At 41.6% G+C, this 22,476-nt stretch overlaps 1 protein-coding gene across 8 annotated transcripts in view; it reads left to right on the forward strand.

Annotated features, from left to right (window-relative positions):
- Positions 1 to 22,476, forward strand: part of TNPO1 (transportin 1) — a 120,274-nt gene that overhangs the window by 63,658 nt on the left and 34,140 nt on the right. For all 8 annotated transcript variants that reach the window (XM_006268811.4, XM_059725088.1, XM_059725089.1 and 5 more), the window contains 6 exons: positions 3,876 to 3,998; positions 11,268 to 11,386; positions 12,546 to 12,606; positions 13,585 to 13,753; positions 19,453 to 19,605; positions 21,796 to 22,021. In XM_006268811.4, coding sequence (XP_006268873.1) covers positions 3,876 to 3,998; positions 11,268 to 11,386; positions 12,546 to 12,606; positions 13,585 to 13,753; positions 19,453 to 19,605; positions 21,796 to 22,021 — 851 coding nt within the window. The remainder of the gene's footprint in view (positions 1 to 3,875; positions 3,999 to 11,267; positions 11,387 to 12,545; positions 12,607 to 13,584; positions 13,754 to 19,452; positions 19,606 to 21,795; positions 22,022 to 22,476) is intronic.

The raw sequence follows: 22,476 nt of genomic DNA on the forward strand, positions 1-22,476 counted from the left end.
GTCTTTACAGCCTTTAGTTGATCTGCCCATATCTTTAAAGGATAAAGTCAGTAAGAGTGCCTATTGTTGGACTGTGTTGGCAAATTCAGATTGTGCTGTATATGTATTCTGACCTTTTTTTCCACCCCCACAAGTGGACAGTGTGTTCAGCATTCCTGTAGTGTAGCAGGAGCTGTTGTGAATCTGGGATGAACAGAGTTCTAAGTATGAGTAACGGGAAGTTTGCAAATACATGCTCTACTAGATTGTTCTTTATTAAAACAGCTCCATAAGTACTGTATTGGAAGTTTGCCTTGAATTTGTCCCCCTCCAACTGCTACAGTAGGGAAAATAAATCGGAGTGGGGAGGTAGCTAGCCCCTTTGTGCTCTGCTTCCCCCCAACTTTTTTCCCTGGCAGCCCCTTCCCCCTGTCCTTACTGTCACACCCTGGTCTCCCTGAGCACAGGGAAGCAAATTTGAAAAAAATCTCACTTTGAAATAAACATAGCTGTAATAATTTGCATATAGTACCTATACGCTTAGTTCATTCAGAATTGATGCATGATACCTGGTTCGAAACTGCTGCAAGTTTTAGTACAGGTAATCCCTAAACACTTCTGTGCAGCACTTTTGCTCCTACTTATACGTAGTACAAACTGGGTGCAGCTACATGTGCACTTTACTGCAGAGTTGTCTAATTAGTTCCTCAGACAGTACTATATTATGGTGGAGTACTTTACTGTATTAAAGCACACCTGTAGGTGGTGACCAGGGGCATAAATTGTGACCTGTTAGCCCAGCCAGCCTGGGGCTTGCTTGGCCCTGGCTCAAATTGCTGCTATCTGCGGCACATATGTAAACACTCTGCCTGGGAGCAGTTGACTCTGGTATGAACTGCTCCAGAGTTTATTGCATTGCCTTAATTTCATGTGTAGATGCACCTACTGTGCGTGACATTAGTCCAAAGCCAAAGGCTTGTCATTTACCATATAGTTCATTAGGCTGGCTCCATTAGAGTTGACACTATTTCAAGCCATGGTGCATGGTGACCCCAGAGCTCTGCATTGCTTAGTACGTGTATATATTCCAGATACTGGCCCTTCCGCAAATGTTCAGTGTATTAATTAGCCCCCACTCATGAGTGGAATTGGGTGATTTTTGTCATGAGTTCTGGGATGCTCCAAAAAACATATAAGCAGGTGAGGTGCAGGGCAACGTGCTCTTGCTTCACCTCATGGTGGGGCCATACTAATCATATGTGCCAGGTTGAGAGGGGGCAAGAGAGGGATTGTGGGTGAACTTTGGGTCCCATTCCGTGATGTTTGCCAGCTATTTAAGGTGAAGAAACAGGAATCATTAGAAAAAGGCACAGCTTGCCTGTGGGAGTGAAGAGGAAGTGAAAATGCATGTTTTATAGTGGCCCACCATGACTTCAAAATGAATTGGCAGCTAGGGGGACTGTGCTTATTGAGCATTACCATGCGTTTTATTCAGATATACTGCATTAACCTGTCCAGCATATTTGCCTGATATGGGCCATGTGTTTTGCACTCAGGCTCAGTGTTGGCTGGATTTAATCAACTTCATAGTTGGTTTCCATTACTGAGCATGTGGTGCTTTTGGCAGCAGTTTAATGATAGATAGGGACTTACTCAAATCTTGGGTTTTTTTGGTTTTTTGCAGAAAACTGAAAAATGGTGGTGTCCCGGAAACACTGAAAAATGGCAGTTTCCACGATTTTGCTTGGAATTGCCAAAAGAAAATCTTACTAAAAAATTAAAATGCTGGCTCCCCGGTGGGAGCCAGCAACTGCTGTGGCCTGGTCTTGCAGACCACCAGGGTGGGGGGAGCCATTGGCACAAAAGAGAGCAGCCAAGATGGTGACTGCTCTCTTGCTGGTGATTGGCCAAGAGGGCTGCCCTTCTTGTGGCCCCACCCCTCAGCCAGTCAGGGGTGAGGGGCGGGTTGCATGAAGGGCAGCTCTCAGCCAATTGGCAGCAAGGGACAGGGGGCTTGCTGTGAAAATAGTGCCAGGTGCTGTAAGCAGCCTGCAATTTTTCCTTTACCTTGATGCCTTTTAAGTGGATCCCTAATGGTAGACAGTGTATTTAGCAAGATTTCCTTGTATGTAATTATAAGACAAGGGGCTTTTTTCCCTTTGTCCACTGGGGGGGAACCTCATCTTGTATTTGAGTAAATATGGTACGTGACCGTAGAAGGCACTTTCAGTATAACTACTACATGAGTTGCTTACCTTTTTTGTACTGTGATTTGTATTTACTTATAAAGAATTTCCTTTTCTGTTGGGGTTAGTAAACAGCTGTATTGGGTTTTCAGACCTATCTTAAAGTAATTTGTGTGTTAGGCAAATCATAACCTGGAGATGGAGGAATATGACAATGATACCCTTTTAAATTTCATCCTGTGTTGTGGTCCATCTCCATGCTTTTTTTCCTCCACTTTTGAGTGTGAATAGTAGAACCCACCTGCCTTTTCCCTGGAAATACAGGGAGCAAGACTCATTGAGATGAATAAAGCCTGCTTCAGTCTTACAGGTTTGCGCCACTGAGCATTTTGCTTAAAGTTTGCAACCATAAGGAAACTTTGTATCTTGATTACGTCTTTCAAGATTTTCTATGTAGTTACTAAGATTCTGGGTCAAGTTTCTGGGCCCTGAGCTTTCAGTGAACAATAAACACGTTTCCAGGAGTCGGTATAATTGTGATACTAATGCCTTAATTCAGTTCTAGTCAATACATATTTAAAATATTATTGAGTCTCTTTGCAGCTCTGTAGATACTGGCCATGTCTATATGAGACACTTACTGCACAATAGCTCATTACTGCACAGTAGGGGTGTGCAAAGTAGGCAGTATTTGATTCGGATTCGGCCTGATTTGGGGGACAGTGATCACTGTCCCGACTTTGATTTGGTCGAATCTGAAGATTCAATTCTGATTTGGAAAATCAGCGATTCGGCCATAGATGCAGCTTTATATGTTTTTTCTATGTACCTTGAGGTACCAGGCACAGCTCATGAATGCTGAGATGGTGGGGCAGATGGAGTGTCCCACAGGAGTGCATGCGATCTGCTGCCCAGTGTGCGGGGACCCCCTCCCCGGCTTGGTGATTGGCTGTGGGGGGACCCTGGGTGCCCCCCCAAACCCAGGAGGTGGCACCAGTTGCTGAGCTGAGGATTGTGTATGGGGGGGCCCTGTGCACTCCTCAGTGAAATGGAAGTACTTCTGGTCTACTTCTGGGTGAGCGCGTGGGATACACCTTATGCACTCCCGTGGGATGCTCCATCCACCCCACCATCTCAGCATTCGTGAGCTGTGCCTGGTACCTTGAGGTACGTAGAAAAAAACATAAAGCTGTGTCTATGGCTGAATCATCAAATCGGAAGCCTGCGATTTGATTCAGAGAAATTAATGGGTCTCCTGATTCGATTCGGAGATTCAGCCACCAAATCGGGCCGAATCTCCTCCAAATCTAATCAGTGACTGAAGCTTTGCACAACCCTACTGCGCAGTAGCATTGCAAGGCACAAACCATGACAACGCTGCTGCACGGTAGTAATGAGCTATTGCATAGTTGGCGTCACCACAAAGCCTTGCGTTGATGCTACTGCACGGTAATGCCAGTTACTGCGCAGTCATTTAGTACTTGAGTATCCAGGTATTAAGTGACTACGCAGTAACAACTGTGCAGTCAGCATTTCATGTAGACAGCCACTGGGGTGTATAAATGTCTTTTGGTGCATGCCATTGCATTCTGAGCATGCGCAAGCATATATTGGTATAATAGCTCTCCTTGCTATCTGTTGTAATTTGAATTATAAGAACTTCCTTATGTACAATATTGTGATTAGAAACATTTTAATTTCTCTTAACAGAACCTCTTTGCGTTGGCTGGCGACGAGGAGCCTGAAGTACGGAAAAATGTCTGTCGGGCTCTTGTGATGTTGCTGGAAGTTCGAATGGATCGTCTTCTTCCTCATATGATTAGTATAGTTGAGGTAATTCTCATCTTCCTAAATTGCATGCACAAGTCTCTTTTGGAATAGAGAAATTTTAACAAATGGACAAGTGGCTGATGAATGCCAAAATAATGTTAGTTTGGTTTTCTTGAAAGATAGGTTGGTTTTGGCAGCTGAAACTACCATTCTGTTTCCTAGGTTATTTGCAGATGTGATGACTAGTTCAAATAAACATATATTACTGACCTCTTATTCATTCTGAAATAAAGTTGTAAGCTCACTAAATAGCCAAATAGATAATATTTGTATACAGATGTCAGAAGATGTTATTTGAGCTTGAAAAATGAATGCCCTATATAGGTATATATGAACATTTTGACAAAGTAATGGCTATTGGTACAGCAGCATACCAGAAGAAATCTATCCCTTAACTTCTGGGGCTAAATCTTGTCCCAGCTGAACACTAAATGATTCAGAAATAAGTTTTTCTCTCTCTTGTTCTGGCTGTTAAAAACACATTTTTCATTTAATAGAGATAATATTTGTATGGCATGTTCCAATTTGAAATGGAGGCATTTTCGTTGGTTACAGCCTGAAACTTACTTCTGCATATGGTAGTTACTTTGACTGTTTAGAAAATATAAAGGAAGAGTAGTACAAAAATCCCTGCAAGAAGGGAAGGGAAGAGTTCTGAGAGAACTTGTAATGTTGCTCCTTGAAAGGTGCAGTGGTAAAATATGTACTCTAGTTGAGTGACAGATTAAATTGGTACAGACATTAGACAAGTAGTTGCACCTCTAGCATAAGGGTGGTAACAAATAGAAGGTAGTAGCATTCATAAGTTAAAGGTGGAAGACTATGTGGTATTATGGCGGTTCTGTTGATTAAAATCTTAAATACTTTTCCTCTCATGCAATACCTCTGTATCTTATAGTAGTGAGTGCTTTGGTGCCATTAAATGCACAGAAAATAAGTGTTCATATTTTTTTCCCCACTGGGCACATCCTCTATGATATTTTGCTCTTGGTAGAAATACTATTCTTTCTGTGGAACTGCAGTGATAATTCTGAATTTTTTTAAATCTTGAAACAGTCATGTGCACGGTCATGCCTCCAAGGAGACACCAGAACTTGATGCAGGAGTTAGTGAATGTCCTAAGTGTAAATGCTCCTTTGAGTTGTCATTATAGATTCCATTGTGCTGCATTTGACTGGATTTGTGGTTTAACTAGTGATGCATAGGGCCATACATGCATGGATGGAGTGAGAGAGAACATGGCAAGTTTCTAGCCTGTTACTTCAGGCTAACTTTTTTTCAAAATCTTTTACAAATATTCAGAACTATTAATGTTCATGGGAGTTGAAACTGAAAATCAGGTAGCATCCTTGTGGTCTAAATTTCTTTGGTCAAGCTGCCTTCTATAGGTTGTCTCAAATGGCAGATTTGGAACCTGTGGGGTTTACAGCCTGTCAGATGCTAATAGATTAAGCGTCTTCTGTCTGGGGGTATTGCACATTCCAACAGAAGCTCAATATGATTATTCTTTTCCTAGGACTCCACCTTCTGGGATTAGTCCATAAAGTTCTTATTGTACAGGGGGGACACGCATTCAGAATCCTGCTTATGGGGGAAAATACAGTACCTGTGAGATAAGTACTTGATGTGTGAAATTGCTACAGTGAGGATAATGTAAAGGAAAGAGATGTCACTATTACTAAAGCCATCCCCAGAGTTTATTTTGACACTGATGCCAACACCTCTGTGTCTACATTGAATACTAGAAGAGAATGCTCTGAGCACTAATGCAAAAATTCTTAGGAACTCCAAAAAACTGCCTCCTGTATCTTCACAGATGGTGCAGTTCATAGGTTTTTCCTGATGTGGAATAAAACTTTTATCTTCCAGAGAACAGGTTCTTTTCTCTACAATAAATAGTAAACAGTTTATATTTGAAACTAATAACAATAGGTATGTCTGTGACTGAGGTCAAGGGTGTATATGTCGTGTGTCCTGCCAGACTACCTACAGCATCTGTGGCAGATGCATGATAAAGTGGGTCACAGCCCTTGTCTCAAATCCTGTAAAAATGTGCTTGGTGTTTAGATCCAGTATATATGAAGAAAGGAGTGTACCACTTAGGGGTGCACCGATAAAGATTTTCCTGGTGGAGACCAATAGCCGATTTATTAACCAACCATATTGGTTGATACCAATTCAATAACTGATATTAACTGCAGGTTGAGTTGCACTTTAGGTTAAGTCACATTGGGTTGGGCTGGGCTAGGCAGCTCAGCTCCACCTGCTGCTGCTCCCTGCTTCAGTCACAACTGCAGCATTCAGCACCTTTTTACAGTGCTGGCCCCAACCCACAGTCCATGCCATACCAGTGCCTGAGACACTGGCAGCTGCTCTGTTTCAGCCCAGTCTGGCCTGCCAGTGAGGGGATAGGAGTGTATCCAGGGCTACTTCAGCTTATGGGAGGGAACCCAGGCATCTGGGGGCACTGGCCCTATGGGCTGAAGGAAACCCAGGTGTCTGGGAGCCCTGGCCAGAAGGCATAATTATCAGAGAACATTATCAGCTACGACAGCCAAAAAAAGCCAATAACTAATAATGTAAATTTCCCTTTTATTGGTACTGATCTGATAGGTAACCAGTATATCAGTGCACCCCTAGTGCCTTTTTTTGGTCCTCTCCTTTTTACAGTTGCCCCAGCTTGTTCCTGAAGCAGTCATGTAAAACCATATTCAGATTCAAGGTGCTTGGTATTGAAACAAAACTTGAATGAACTGAAACTGAGGATCAGTAGACTAGTCTATATATCATCCATGCTTATTCTGCAGAACTCTGTAGTGCAAATCTTGACAGATAACACAATATGCTGCCTAAATTAAAAGCTGGTGCTTCTTAAATTCATGGTGTCATGGAGCAAAGAGAACGGTGTCAGCACGGAGTGGCCCATAGACCTTTCAAAAGATATTAAAACAAATAAATGGTTCTTTTCTTTTATTTCATAAACAAAGAACAGTGGATGAAGTGGGGCTGCTCATGTAGTGAAAGTGTAGAGCAGTGATATTTTTTTCTTTTTTAAACCAAGGTACTATGGCATCCTGGGGTGTCTTAAGATTCTTTTAAGGGTGCTGTGGGTTGTCACACTGTAGGTTTGCAAATGTGATTCACAAGATAAAACCAGAGATTTCTAATAGAAAGATCACAATTAATAGATTTCTGAGTTCTTTACAACAGAAAAACTACACTTTTTTTGGACTACAGAAAAACAAAGTAAAAACTGAGCTGGCATTTTCTGAGAGGTACCTTGAGTCTAAAAAGGTAGAGAACCACTGGTCTAGAGGTTTTAACATTAGTCTTAAGTGTGGCCCCAAAACTATATGACGACCTTTTTTTTGGTTTTCAGTAATATTTAGGTAAAGTTAAGATAAATACTGGAAATGACAATATGGAAGTAAATGAAAAACTGGATAACATACAACATGAATTCACCAAAGGTTGGAGTGGGCAGATCATGCCAGACTAACCTGGGCAGTTTTTTTTAAATGTGGTACATCTCCACTATCTTGCCTTCAGGAAAGCATTTGGCATGGCACCACATGGAAAATGTAGTGAAGCTGAAAAAATGAGGATCAGTAGAGAAATTTTAAGGAATTGGCTGAAGGGGAGACTTGCAACAGTTAGGTTTAGAAGAAGTGCCATGTTACTAGTGAAGTTTCTTAAGGATCAGTTTGGGGACTAATCACATTGTTTTCATAAATGATATGTGCAAAAAAATGGAAATATACAGTGGAACTTATGGATGACACACATTTGGGAGGTATAAGAATATCATGAAGGCTTGGAATATCATACAGGAAGTACCGGATGACCTTGAAACTTGGACTAATAGAAATAGAGTGAAATCCGCTAGCACCAAATGGAAGGTCATATACTGAAGAACTAATAACAAAAGCAAAATTTAGTCTGGGAGTCAGTCAGTTGATAACAAGTGAGAAAAGGATTGTGGTATATTAGTTTGGCAGATAATGGCTATGAGCTAGCAGTATGATGCTGGTGAAGAAAAAATGAATGTGATCCTAGGATGGGTTGTGATGGATTGTACTTTCAGCAGAGGTAGAGAAGTATTAATGCCTGTGTCCAAGGTACTGGTGAGACCTCATCTGAAATCCTGTATAAGATAATGGTCACCTTTGTTCAAAAGCAAGCGAATGTTCCAACTCCAGACTGGAAGAAGAGCTACTAGGATAATTGGAGAATGAAGATCCTATCATGAGAGGATATTAGAAGAGTGTGATTGTTTCAGTATAACAAAATGAAAGCTGAGAAGAATATTATGTACTATCAGGAAATGAATTGGGAGTAAATGCTGGAGAAAGATAATTTGTTTTAGCTCAAGGAAGATGCTGGTCCTCGGAAGATGAATGGTTCTAACAGATTCCACTTAGTCTTATGCACATAGAGCATCCTTATCAAACAGTGAGCATTTCTCAAAGGAAAAAATGTCACTTTTTGCTAAATGGGGGGTAGAGAGATGATTTGCAAAGGGTAGCTTACTGGTGATGGAAGCCTACAACATAGATATTGGACTTAAATCTGGATGTAAAGGCTGTGGGATTTGTGAGCATCTGATCCCTTTTGCTAAAGTATTAATAATTGTAGTGTCTCTGCTTTGGAAACACTTGTTCTGAACTTTATTGCAAACCTTTTTTCTTAGACTGCAGATAGTGGTGATTTGGTCTTGTACTGTAGAATGTGCAGAAGCCCAAAGCATGGGAAAGACCCGCAAATTCTGCTGTAATAGCTTTGTTTCCCATAAGATAATTTCCCATTCCCCTACATAACATGCCCATTCATAGCTGTAGCACATAATTGAAATTACCTCCCGAGAACCTATCACATTTTTTAAAGTGTTTTTAGAATGAAATACTTTTGTACTCTCTCAGCTAATTCACTCTTCAGGTCTCTGCTTTTGTAATGATCTGTAGGCTTTATAGCTGGCAGGCTAATATTCCTAGTTTCCTAAACTGCAAGTTGGAATCTGCTTGTGGGTCCCCAGGCTATCATGGAACAGTTTAGAGGACATACACTATAATTGGGGACCTACCAAATCACAACGGGAGTGGGCTGCGCGGCAGCTCCTTTAATCCTGCAGGTTCCCCAATGCACGTCTCCGGTCCCTCCCTACCCCCCACCATTACTCATTGACTGAGGGGCCCCAAGTGGCCCTGTTGCTTGTTGCTGACTGTCCATGAGGCAAAAATGATCAGGAATGTGTGGTGGGGTCCCTCTGCTAGTTGGCAGGAAGTGCACGGGGGAACCTGCAAGATTAAAGGAGTGGCCATGGAGCACACTTCCACTGTGAATTCAGTAGGCCCCAAACTATTTAATTAGGGCCTGGTTTAAATTGTGGTTCCAGCTCACTAATACCGTGGCCTGATTGTGGTGGGGGCTGCCATTTTTGCGCTCAGATGGGGGGGATCTTTACTCCTATGGCTGCTGCAGACTGGGGAAAGCATCCCCCAGTCAGCAGCAAAAGCTTAGAGGCCTGGGGAAGGGGGAAGGGCTCACAAAAGGGACAGGGAGAGGTGAGAGCTTGGGGATGGATAGGGGAGGTGCTGTTTGCTCCTCTGCCCATGTTTTCTCCCAACCCCTGGCACCCCAGTTCTGCCTAGAGGAGCAAACAGCTCCTCTGTCTGTGCTGGTGTCAGAACTGTCTGCTAAGGCAGCCCCTAAGCACCCTGCAACCCCCTGCACCCCAGTCTTCCTGGCCAGAGGAGCCAACAGCCCCTATTCTACTCATCCCCAAGCTCTCTCCTTCCCCTGTCCCTTTTGTGACCCCTTCCCCTGTCCCCTGGGCTGCTAGGCATTTGCTGCTGGCTGGGGAATGCTTTCCCCAGCCTGCCTCAGTCAACTTGTTACAGTGAAATGCTATGAGATGGCCACTTGTTGGTGCAAATCACTTTTTTTGTGTGTGTGTGAAAATCACTTAATTTTGTGATTTTCACAAGAAATGCGAACTTGCAGTTTAAACCAGGCCTTAACTATAATCCAGAAAGTAATGCAGCACTGCACAGTGGGTAGTATAGTGAACGTGTGGGGCTCCTTAGCTGCTCTTTTGGGGCAATAGGAGCCTATTCCCACCAGCAGAGGCTTGAGCTGCAGAAGTTGTTGCTGGCTCAGCTTTGCTATATTTCTGAAGTGAAGCTGAGATCATGGTGCTGGGACAGAAGCAGAGGCTCTGGCTGAATCAGCTGGGTGAGCCCACAACTGACTGAGCATGTGCTGCTGGTTAGCATCAGGCCCTCTACTGACCTGGTACTGGCTGCCTGTGGCTCAGTTCAGCTCCAGAAGAGAAGAGGGTCAGGCAGTTTGGATCAGCCAGTAGCACCTGCGGTGTCACGCAGCTCCTAGTTAACAGAAAAGCCAGTGTTTTGCTCTCTTTGCTGTTGCTGCTGCGGCCTGGGTTTTTCCCTGGCAAAATACCATTTGTAGCAGTATTTTCAAGGAACACTTTTTTTCTTCCATTTCTTTAAAAACAAGAAAAACAAAACCCCAAGGTGTCTCTTATTTAGGGCATGGTGCTTTGCATAGTTGTTTTTAAGGTGTAAGGGTTATAATGAAAGGAGCGGGGAGGGAGCTGTAGTTGAAGGAAGTTTGAATGAAATTGGTAGTTAAGCACTGGAGGCGACACATGCATGATATAACTAACATGCATAAAGTTGGGGTTTGATTTGAAACTATAATGGGAGTTTTTTAAGGATGTTTAGCTATTTACATGGTCATTGAGTTTTTGCTCTTGCTAGCAGTAACACTTGCTTTGCCCCTAATAGTCACTGTCTCTTTGCTTTTTTTGTTTTTGTTTTGCTACATATCCTTGCTGAAATTAAGATTATGAAAGGAACTATGTTTTTTAGGTATTAAAACATTCTTGTATTTATATATTTGAAAAAGTAATGTGGAGCTACTTTTTGCAGTATGTAATAAAAATGGGAAGAAAAGGGATTTTCCATTGTATGTAAAAGCAAGAAATTTATAGAGATCTCAGAGATGACTAACAAGCTTAATCACTGAATCCCATAGTATCTAAGTCACATAGTGTTAAGCAGAACAAAGATCTTTGCCAGAGACTAGTCAGAAAAATAATTCATTGCAGCTATTATATTATACCACTTTTAACCTGACTGATCGTAATTGCAAGCTGCAGAGTTAAATTACTAACACTTGTAGTTTTGATAGGTTCACTTGGATGTGAAGAAGTCTGAAACTAATAAAATGGTTTCTTTCAATATTACATAGTATATGCTTCAGAGGACCCAGGACCAAGATGAAAATGTGGCTTTGGAGGCTTGTGAGTTTTGGCTGACCTTGGCTGAGCAACCAATTTGTAAAGATGTACTATGTCGCCATCTTACTAAGTAAGTTTACTTTCAAACAAATGTAGGAAAAAAAACCTGACAAGCTAAGAACTATAAGCTGAATTATCTTGTGTTTGTGTGCCTTTAAGCCTGTTTTCTAAAATAACTTACCAAGTGTTTTAAATCCTGGGGAGGGAGGAGTTGGATTTTTTGCTTAGTTTTAGAACTAAACATTGGCATTTTTCTCCTGTTTGAAGAGCGAGAGAGAGAGATCCTCTATCAATTTATATCTATACGCTTTTAATTTAGATACGTTTAGAGGATACTATTTTTTTTCTCCCACCTTCCCTCTGATTTTATAACCATCAATCAAAAATATGTTTTTTTGGCAATTTGCTACTTTTATTTAAATGTGCTATTGCGAGAGAGAATTTATTTTATGCAGCCCTTGTTAGTACTGGCTTTTGAAAATCCATAACAAAAACTTAGAAAATTCCCTCCCCCCATCAGTTACAACAGTAAAAGTTTTCAAGAAATTTAACAAATCCCCAACACTCTTTTCAGTCAGTGTGATTTAAAATATAACCAAGATGATTAATATATATACAATATCAATCAACAGAAGGTGTTAATAGAAACCTGTTTTAACTTGCAGCCATGAAGTTAAGCCAACTATATTTATCTTCAAGTTGAAAAAAGATGCCAATGTTTATTATTTCATTTAATGATGGGCTTTCTTTACATCATTTCTCCTTTTTTTGTATGTGGGCAGTACTGAAACTTACTGTGGTGATACTGTTGCACTATAAGGTTAGACTTTGACTATGTCATGATTAGATATAACAATTTGTACACCATGTCAAAGGAAGCTGAATTCATGTTCAGGGAAACCTGGCAGTATTCAGAAGCTCTTAAGAATGTGTAATATGATTCAAACACAATTTTAGACTGAGGGAAGCCAAACCATGATTAAGCTGAGTGAAGTTAAATTTTTGTAACTTAAAAATCGACTTTTTAAGCTGGGAGGTTTAGGTGCTTAGCAACTTTAAAAATAAGGTTGCTTCTATTTAGAAGTCTAGTTCTCGGAACCAGGTTTGAAAGTCATTATTACTGCATAATGAAAGTAGTCTGAGAAAACAGAAATTTGGCTGTGTTGAACATTATATATTTGACTGATTTTATGCATTTGTTTTAACAAAATTAAAAATTTTCTTTGTAGGTTAATACCTGTGTTAGTAAATGGTATGAAGTACTCAGAAATAGATATTATTCTGCTGAAGGTGAGCAAGTTTTTCAACTTAATGCATTTTTTTGATTAGTTACCTCTACATTAGTGTCCTAGGAAACATTCCATGTTATATAAACCATTTCTGCTATCAAGAATCTGTCTAAGGAGACTGCACTCATTAATATTTCTGCCAAAGAATAGAATTACTTTCATGTTTCTGAACAATTAGAAATATTGCTCCCATGTGAATTCTTGCCTAGTTCTTTTATTCCGTTTCTGGAAGAATCATGGCCAGAGTATAGAAATTAGTAGTACAGGCAGTCCTTGACTTACAACGTTCCGAGTTACAGCATTTCGCACTAGCACCGTTTGTAAATTGACACCCTGTTTCAACTTTCTGACGTCAGTTTTGACTTTACAACCCTTGATCTGATGCAACGCCACACCAGTGAACAAGTTTGCTGCATTACCTATGTCTCTGGAGAACATCTGTCCAAACTGCCTTGGACACTTACTTTAAGAAGGCAGCCAAGACTCCAGAAAAACCTGCAGCCAAGAACCCTTCAAAAAGTTCAACCAAGAGTCCTTCAAAAAGTCCAGCAAAGTCACCTCAAAGACATCCTTCCAAATCAATGATGGCTATTTACAATATAAATGAATTAATATATTATTTATCTATAATTGATTGAGTACAAAATTCTGGGTTAATTTTGGTGAAAATAGAGTACTGGGCCTTGGTTCAGGAACCAATCTCCATTTATAACATTGCAACTTGGAACTGTTTTTCCCATAGGAAACAAAGTTTCAACTTAAGACTCAATTTTCAGGAACCATTATGTCGTAAGTCCGAGGACTGCCTGTAGTTTTTTTGGTCATCTTGATTTGGCAATGATCCTTAAATTAATTCCAGCTTTCACAAATGTATTATCCACTATTTTATATTTAAAATGTAAGAAATATGGTTGTACTGGTTGAATCTGAAACACTAAATGTGCTTGCAAATTAACTAAATGCGTTGTTTAAATGGTAGGGGGATGTTGAAGAAGATGAAGCTATTCCAGATAGTGAACAAGACATAAGACCACGTTTTCATCGTTCACGAACAGTGGCCCAGCAGCATGAAGAAGATGGTATTGAGGAAGACGACGATGATGATGATGAGCTTGATGATGATGATACTATTTCTGACTGGAATTTAAGTAAGTTAAAGTACTGTATGAGGTGATGATATAACAACTTCTTGCAACTCAGAAATCCCTTTCCTTTGGGCTCAGTGTTTGAGTGCAGCGATAAGGAATGCTGAGAAATTACATTTCCAATAGCTCTATTCATGTTCCTGAATCCATTTATTGTATGGTGCGCCCCTCAAATGAACCACTCGCAGCTCAGTTCTGTGCCCTGCCCCAGCCTGGCTGGGCAGCTCCAGCCCTGTTCCCCCAAGTCACCAGGGGAGCCTTGGTCTGCCCCTCCCCATGCCCCTTCCTTCCCCCACAGTGGACTTACCAGCTGGACACTGCTCTCCATGGAGCCATTAAAGAATCCATTAATTGTATGGTGGTCTTTCTGGTGCTTAAAAAAATCTATGGTATAGCTAAACTTTGTAATTACAAGCTAATTAACTATAAACTAGGGCTGCACTGATTAGAGATTTTTTGGGCTGTTACTGATGGCTAATTTTTAACAAGCCATATCAGCTGATACTGATCTGATTGCCTATATGTTGCCTGGCAGTGTGGAGAGGAGTGTCCAGCTGGTAAGTCTGTTGTGAGGGGAGTGGGGAGGGAAGGGGTGGGGGCGGGGCAAATAGAGGCCCCGCAGCATGGGAGAGAGTGGGGCTGGGGCAGGCACTGTACAGGCAGGGTGAGACTCAGGATGGAGCCGCAGCTCATCTGCGGGGGGCAGTTCCAGCTGTTGTGCACATACCCTGGGAGTGCCATGGGGGGTGTGCCCCCGCTAGTCTGTGCACGGGGCCATGGTGGGCACAGGCAGGCTGGGGCTGAGGGCGGTGCCAGGCTCTTCCTAGAGGGAGGGTTGAGCCAGGCAACGCTGGGAGGAGGGGTTGGGGGGGAGGGAGGGGGCTACGACAAATTTTGGGGTGACTGCAGCCCTTCTGCAACCCCCCTCCCACTGTTGCTGTTGCCTGCCTTGAGTGCAGCCTGGACCAGCCCCCATGCCAGGAAGAGCCTGGGGCTGCCACTGGCCCCAGCTCACAGCAGCAGCCTGCCTTCCCCCTGCACACAGATTCAGGGGCACACACACCTCCCCCTGAACCTCCCGGGGTGCATGCAGTTGTGGGAGGTATGCCCCTCAAATGAACCACTCATGGCTCAGTTCTGTGCCCTGCCCCAGCCTGACTGGGCAGCTCCAGCTCCATTTTCCCCCCTCACCAGGGGAGCCTCTGTTTGCCCTTCCCACGCCCCTTCCTTCCCCCACAATGGACTTACCAGCTGGACACTGCTCTTTGTGCTGCTGGGCTGTGCTTCTGACCACCTGCGTACTGTGCTGTGGCTGTGCACATGCACGCAGCATTTATTGGTGACGTTATTTGCCATATCGGCCTAAAAAAGCCGATTGCTGATAATGTCCATTTTCCACTTATTGGTGCTGATACGATATGGGACTTATGTATTGGTGTACCTCTACTATAAACTAAACTCACTGGATATGGTATACAGGACCTACCTCTCTCTCTTTCAGCTCAGATTAATGACAGATTTTGACTTCTTTGTGTTTTTCCTTAAAGAAAAAACAAGTAAAAGTTCTAGAAAGTCTCTAATACCACAAATTATGGCTGAGCTGCGTAGTGTGCTTAAAAGGAAACTTGAGGACTTCCTGTATTACTCCCAGATTTCCTTTTTTCACTTGTCGTTACCTGATAATGATTCCTCTTCGTCTAATCTTGCTTCGTTTGAATTAACTAAGAAAGGTTGGATTTTGTTTAGTTTAGAGTTAGAAACAGAAGAAATTCCTAGGTAAACCATGTGATGTAAACCAATTGTAATATTACTGCTTCTGTCATCAGAGCTTGCAAGCTCTAAGAGCTTGCAAGTCAAAAAATTTAACACTAGTTTACAAATAGTTTGGAAGTTGTTTTGTTGAAATATCCAAAAGGTAGGTCTTGGGTTTGCTCATTACCCCATCTTAGTGGTCTAAACTAAAACTGATTTTTATATAAATTACTGAATTTTCTTACATATAAAATCTTACCTTAGATCTAGACAAATTACAGAGGTGGGTGGATGAGAATAGGTTGGAATTCAGCGCAGACAAGTGCAAGGTGCTGCATCTAGGGAGAAGGAACCTGCAACACACCTATAGACTGGGAAACACCCTTCTTGTCAACAGAGTGGCAGAAAGGGATCTTGGAGTCATTGTTGACTCCAGGATGAACATGAGCCGTCAGTGCAAGAAAGCGGTCAGTAAGGCTAAATGTACCTTGTCGTGCATCTACAGATGCATCACAAGCAGGTCCAGGGAGGTGATCCTTCCCTTCTATGTGGCATTGGTCAGGCCACAGTTGGAGTACTGCATCTAGTTCTGGGCACCGCACTTCAAGAGGGATGTGGCTAGCATTGAGAGGGTCCAGAGGAGGGCCCACTCACATGGTCAAGGGGCAGCAGAGCATGCCCTATGAAGAGAGACTAAAGGGCCTGAACCTATTCAGCCTCCACAAGAGAAGGCTGAGAGGGGATCTGGAGGCCATTTACAAACTAACCAGGGGGGACCAGTGGGAATTGGGGGAAGCTGTTTCCCCAGGCACCACCTGGAGTTACTAGGAATAATGGCCACAGATTGTTAGAGAGAAGGTTCAGGCTGGACATCAGGAGACATTACTTCATAGTTAGGGCTGCCAGGCTCTGGAATGGGCTCCCAAGTGAGGTGGTACTCTCCTACCTTGGGGGTCTTCAGGAGGAGGCTGGACAGATATTTGGCTGGGGTTATATGACCCCGGCACCCATTCCTGCCCGGGGCAGGGGGTTGGACCTGATGGTCCGTTTAGGTCCCTTCCAACCTTAAGCAGTATGACACCTTTTCCCCCAAACTACCCAGGAAATTGGGGTGCCTATATGTGAGGTAAAGGGTTTCCCAAGGTTCTGGAAATTTGGTGCTGGGGTAGCGGGTTGAGCAGCGGTAGCATTGTCATAGCTCTGGGATTCATACCAATTGATGCTGCTGCTGCTGCTTTCCCTCCTTCCAACCCTGGTCCTCAGATTTTTACCCACACTCCAAGGTAAAACCTCCTTTTTCCTTCTTGGGGCTTTCCAGAAATAGGGGGTGTTATATTTGGGGTGCATGATATATTTGGGGGGGTTTTATATGCAAGAAAGTACGTTTAAAAAAAATAACAGTTGGAGTTCCATTTTATAATAGAACCCCATATGGACTAAGATTTCACTTGCAAATTTTTTTTGTTGGTCTTTGGATTTGAAAGTGGGTTTGGCTTTTTTTTGGGGGAGAGCATGCAAGTGCCACTGCCCATATCCAAGTGAATTATATTTAAGGTGCACTCTTGTGATGGTAAGGATTGCATAGTGAGTGTTCCCCAAAGTGTATAATCATTTAATGGGAAAGCTTTCAAACAGCGAAGGCATCTTGGAATCCATTAACGGACTGTTGTCACAACCATAGGTTTGGTGCAAAGACGTTTGTTGGAGTCTTACGCAGGAAGTAGCCAATTGCTCATCAAGAATGATGGGCAGGGGGGAGGGACAGGCCTGTGTCCCGTCCCTGCCCTGCCTTGGGGCTGCCCGCCCTTCCCCGCCCCCAGCTGCTTGGGGCCAGGGCCACTCCCCACCTCCCCCCTGCGTCTTCAAGCCAGGGCTGGAGCCTGGGCTATCGTGTAGTCCCGTCCCGTGTCCCGTCTCCCCCCCCCTTCGCTTCAGGTTGGGGCCATGGCCATTTCTCCTCCTCCTTCCCCCTCCCCGCTACTTTTGACTGCTGCCAGGGCCATTCCCCTCCCCTTCCCTTGGGCCCCACTGTCATGGCAATGCTCCCCTGTCTGCATAGGGCACTCTGATTGGCTGCTGAGACAGCCAATCAGTGCATGAATAAAGTCAGACAGACTTAGGCTTTTATAATATTAGAATTTGAAATTTCTTCTTGTGCAGTAGCAATCTTGGGAGTTGTAGCAGCTGTGTAAGATACTGGAAGTGGGTAAACTCTTCTACTCCTCATGAAGTCTTTAAAAAGAAATTGTCCTATTGTTTTTTTAAAACGTTATCATCTGTACACAGAGCCCCAGGGGAAATGAGTTTCATGAGCCAAGCATTTTGTGTGGAAAAATTTTTCAAGATTGCAACCCCCACCTACAGGCCTGTATAAAGTAACAAGCCTTGTTAAACATTTTTTGGCAAATTACTTTCCTCAGTCATTTTGTCGTGGCTTTAAAAGATACAAGTGCTTCATACTTGGCTCTTAGTTCATTTAAACTTTCCTCAGTTGTATCAACCATTCAGACAGTTGGCTCAGAGGTGCAATTTATTGCCTCAGTCTTGAAAAGGATATAGGATTATCCCCTGGACCTTTGAAGCACAGTCCTAAAAGGATTGCTGTTGTTTACATGGGTCTTTGCATTGGTTACTCATCTGACAGGGAAAAGCAGTTATCTTTATCAGAGTAATTCTTACTGACTTACAGTGTAAGAGTATGTTTATTAAGTGGAAATATCTTGGAATAGGACAGCCAAATGCCTTTACATTCTGGAGTAGGAAAGGATCTCTGTTCATGCAACTCTATTGTTGTGGGAACTGTATAGCCTAGTAGCAGATTCTTCTTGAATCTAGAAGGCCTACAGACAAACATGTGCTTTAGAATTGAAAATACTACAGCATACAGGTTTGCAGCAGGAACTTAGTCAAGTTGTGCTGGACTTCTGACATTGCTTCTTTAGCGCTTCAAGGCTGTTTACTTTTTAAGAACTTGATCTTGCTCAATGTTTCAATTTAGCCTGCTTCACAAGCATCCCAGCGCTCATGACTGACTTCATTCTTGCAAGGTTGTTTAAACTTAATAGAAATGTGGTGCCCAGGGGAGGAGGGAGGGGGTTTCTTGGATTTTGAAGAAATCTGCTTCAGATACTGGTAGTGAGCATTTGAGTTAAGATTTGAACTTTAACACACTACTATTTAAACAGTTTACCAGGATTATTCCTTTCGCTGGCTTCTCTAAGTGGAATAGTTCACCTTGTTGTATACACAGCAACTGTTACTCATTAAGTCATTGTGTATTCCAAAACTGAAAGTATAAGTTATTAATACCTTCCTTTGTTAGTTACTTGGTAAGCAGTTCAAGATTATGCAGTGTTATAGCTAATGCTTTGAAAAGGATTGTCAGTGATTTGATATCATATTTGAACAGGTTTCAGGAACATGCCAGTGCTTATAGGCTTGTTGTGGTTTGAAGTGCTTTTCTTTTTCCATCCATCCAAAGAGGAACAATTTCTACCAGAATTTTCTATTTCATAAAAGCATAAAGCTGTTTCATAAGAGGGCTCAAGTGGAGTGTTTCACTACTTAATTTTTCTTGCAAACAGTTCAGTGCTTCCCACTCTGTTAGCATTGTTCCATTTTGATCACTTAATGGTAATTATTGTGCAAGATGAAATGCCTTTTTTTTTCTGCATACCTTTACCACAAATGTCTAAAGTCTCTGCTGTGTGGTCCTTTATTTCTTTTTGAAGGGAGGACCTGACCAAAGTACAGTGTCACTGCTCACCCCTAATTGTGGCCCTAAGGTAAAATAGATATTTATGCACTACAGTGAAATGGAATTATTGCTGCACTGTTCGCTCAGTGTATTGACATTTTAGTAAGAGCTGGAAAAGGAAAATTATAACATGATCCTAATAACTGGTTGTAAAATAGAATATGTTCAAATTGGGTATATTACTTTTCTTCAGGGAAGTGTTCTGCTGCTGCACTTGATGTCCTTGCCAATGTATTCCGTGATGAACTTCTGCCACATATTTTGCCCCTTCTGAAAGAATTGCTCTTCCATCCAGAATGGGTGGTCAAAGAATCTGGTATCCTGGTTCTAGGAGCAATTGCTGAAGGTAAAACAACTTTTACATTCAAGTTACAGTAAAATTCTTGCTTCTCTGGTAAATTTCTTGAAATATACATGGGGTATTGGCTGAAATTCCTTGAAATAAAAATGAAGGCCATTTGAGTGGCTAATGTTAAATGGGTTCTGCTACTTTATTAATTATCATCTCTTTAAGGAAATCTTATGCCTATTGTGCATGAGCAATTTAACCAGTACTGGTGTCAGTGTGCAATATTTACTATTATTTTCTAAGCTGTATAATTAGATCTGTAAGTTTTCTGCCACAGTTATTTAGGCTTGATGTTTCAAATACATGTTCTTGACTTGAGAATAGTTTTCCTTGGTGTGTTGTTTGTTTGTTTTTTCTTTAATCCCTTTATTCTTTATTTTACCAAGTAGATTAAGATCCAGTTAAGTAAAGTGGAGTTTTAATACAATTAACTTTTTCATGGAACATTCTACATAGTCAAGAGGGTGTGAAAAGTTAGTTTAAATTTTAAACGAATCACAAAGTACAATAATTTTTCACAGTACAAAGTTTGGTAGTAGCTTAGTTTTAGGTTTCAGATAACACCTGCAATATACATATTTTAGTTCTTGCATGGCATTTCAGTTTGGTTATGATTGAAAACTTTCTGCAGTTGACTTCTCTGCTCTGAGGATTGGCAAAGGTGACCAGCTTGCCAAGTTGTTATAGTTCTAGCAAGTCTTATGCATTGGACTTCTAGAGTCTAGGTGCATCTAATTCAATAATGTTAATGTAAAAAAAATATCATTGAAGATGCAGTCAAAAACTAAGAAATTAGGAGATGGCAAATCTATAACTGACTGTTTAATCTTAAAAATTAACCAGTTAAATTGTTAGCTTTCTTTTATTCCCCACCCACATTCATTTCCATTGTTTTTAATAGAGAACTGTAGTCCTCTTTCAGAGTTCAATTTCAAAGTGTGGTGATGCATCATATTTCCAACACCAGCGTTTTATGAGATGTCTAAATAGACATTTATTTTTTTTTACCTTTCCTTGCTCCAGACTAACTCTTGGCACTGGTCTCTAGGGTTTAATGTACTCAGTCCTGGATATTAGGATCAATCTAAATGTGTGGATAGATGAAACATTTTTTCAGTTATTTTTGGGTTTTTTGTTTTTTTAAAGTAGTGAGCGGTTTATGTAGACCCCCTAAACTGGTGTAATTTAACACAATCTGAAAGTGAATTTCCCTTAAAGAATAATGGGTAAAATTCCACCCATATAAGTTGCACCATTTTTAGGTTTCTTTCTTTATCTACTTCCATCTGCAGTTCGTCACTTTCTAAATGCTAGCGATGTTATTACTATTCTAATACCATTTTGTGGTCAGGTGCTATAATAGCATCTGCTTCCCCTGAATACTTGCGCATCTGTCCTTATCCTGGAGTAACATGGATAAGTATACAAATCTGATGCAATTAGCACTAGGTTATGTGGAAGTCTGTGCAGACTTTAATATGAAGTCAAATGTATAGTCTTGGGGTAGGCACCCTCCAGCACAGGTGCCAGAGCATGGCGCACACAGGCATTTTGCTTGGCATAGAACAGTCCTGGGAAAGGGCCAGGACTATGCTGCCACAAGTAGGATTGGGCCTCTCTGAGCTGCCCCGCTGTCTACCCCTGGCACGCCAACATCTTACAAGTTGAGGTTGCAGGTGTTTTGGGCACTTTGCTCAAAAATGTTGCCCACTCCTGGTATAGTCTATGAATTATGCTCTGATTTTAGAATTCAGAAAAAATCGGTAATCTTCAGCAATCATAACTGAAAAAAGACTATGACGAGAAAAGGAAAGTAAGGAAGATAACATTTTGAACTGTCTCCTTTCAACATGTATTCTTTCTCCCCCCTCACTTAAGAAGTCTGTGGTATGAGAAACTGTTGGGGAGCCACAGTCTATTCTTAGATTCCCTTCTCCATCAAGTCTGTTTTCTTTTGCAAGCAAAGGTAGCCACGATGAGACTTTTAGACTATTTTGTTAAGGCAAAAAACAACAGCTTGATATACAAAAGGTAAGAATTTTCAGAAGCATAATGAGTGAAATATATATTTTTTACTCTTACTTTTTTTTATATTGGTTAGGCTAAGCAGCCATCTGAAATGTGAAACAAGTTACTATGCAAGCCTTACTAATAGCATGGCTCTGTTTCAATATTTTGTCTTTATAGGCTGCATGCAGGGTATGATTCCATATCTTCCTGAACTAATCCCTCACCTTATTCAGTGCCTCTCTGATAAAAAGGCTCTTGTGCGCTCCATTACATGCTGGACTCTTAGCCGCTATGCACACTGGGTAGTTAGTCAACCCCCAGACACATACTTGAAGCCATTAATGACTGAGTTGCTAAAGCGTATCCTGGATAGCAACAAGAGAGTACAAGAAGCTGCCTGCAGGTAAGTCAGACCCCAAACAAAAAGGTATTGTCCATAGTACTAGCTATTCTAAGACCAAAAAACTGTTGTGTGACGTTCATGTATTAAAACTTTCTTACTTTGGGGTATTCATGAGCCCCCTTTGGTGATTTTTTTACAATCTGTTTTTTCCTATATTTTCTAGTTTGATTTCTTAAGTGGAATTTCTTTAGTGAATTAAAGAAATTTATTGCACTAAAAGGTATATTGTCTCTATATGGCATTTTCAGTATTTAATGATAATTATGATGTTACCTTAAATTGGAAGCTAATCTTTTCACTGGATGTCAGTCTTTTTGCATTCATGTATATGCCAGTGGAAGTGGACAGCTAATTCTGTAACTGAATTATACAAATTCATTATATACCTTGGAATTTCCCAAAACCTGTGGGCCATAACTCTTGCAGGACCTGTGAAAGTAGATCATGGGAGGCTG

This window comes from Alligator mississippiensis, chromosome 3, assembly GCF_030867095.1.
Source record: "Alligator mississippiensis isolate rAllMis1 chromosome 3, rAllMis1, whole genome shotgun sequence".
Lineage (NCBI taxonomy): Eukaryota > Metazoa > Chordata > Crocodylia > Alligatoridae > Alligator > Alligator mississippiensis.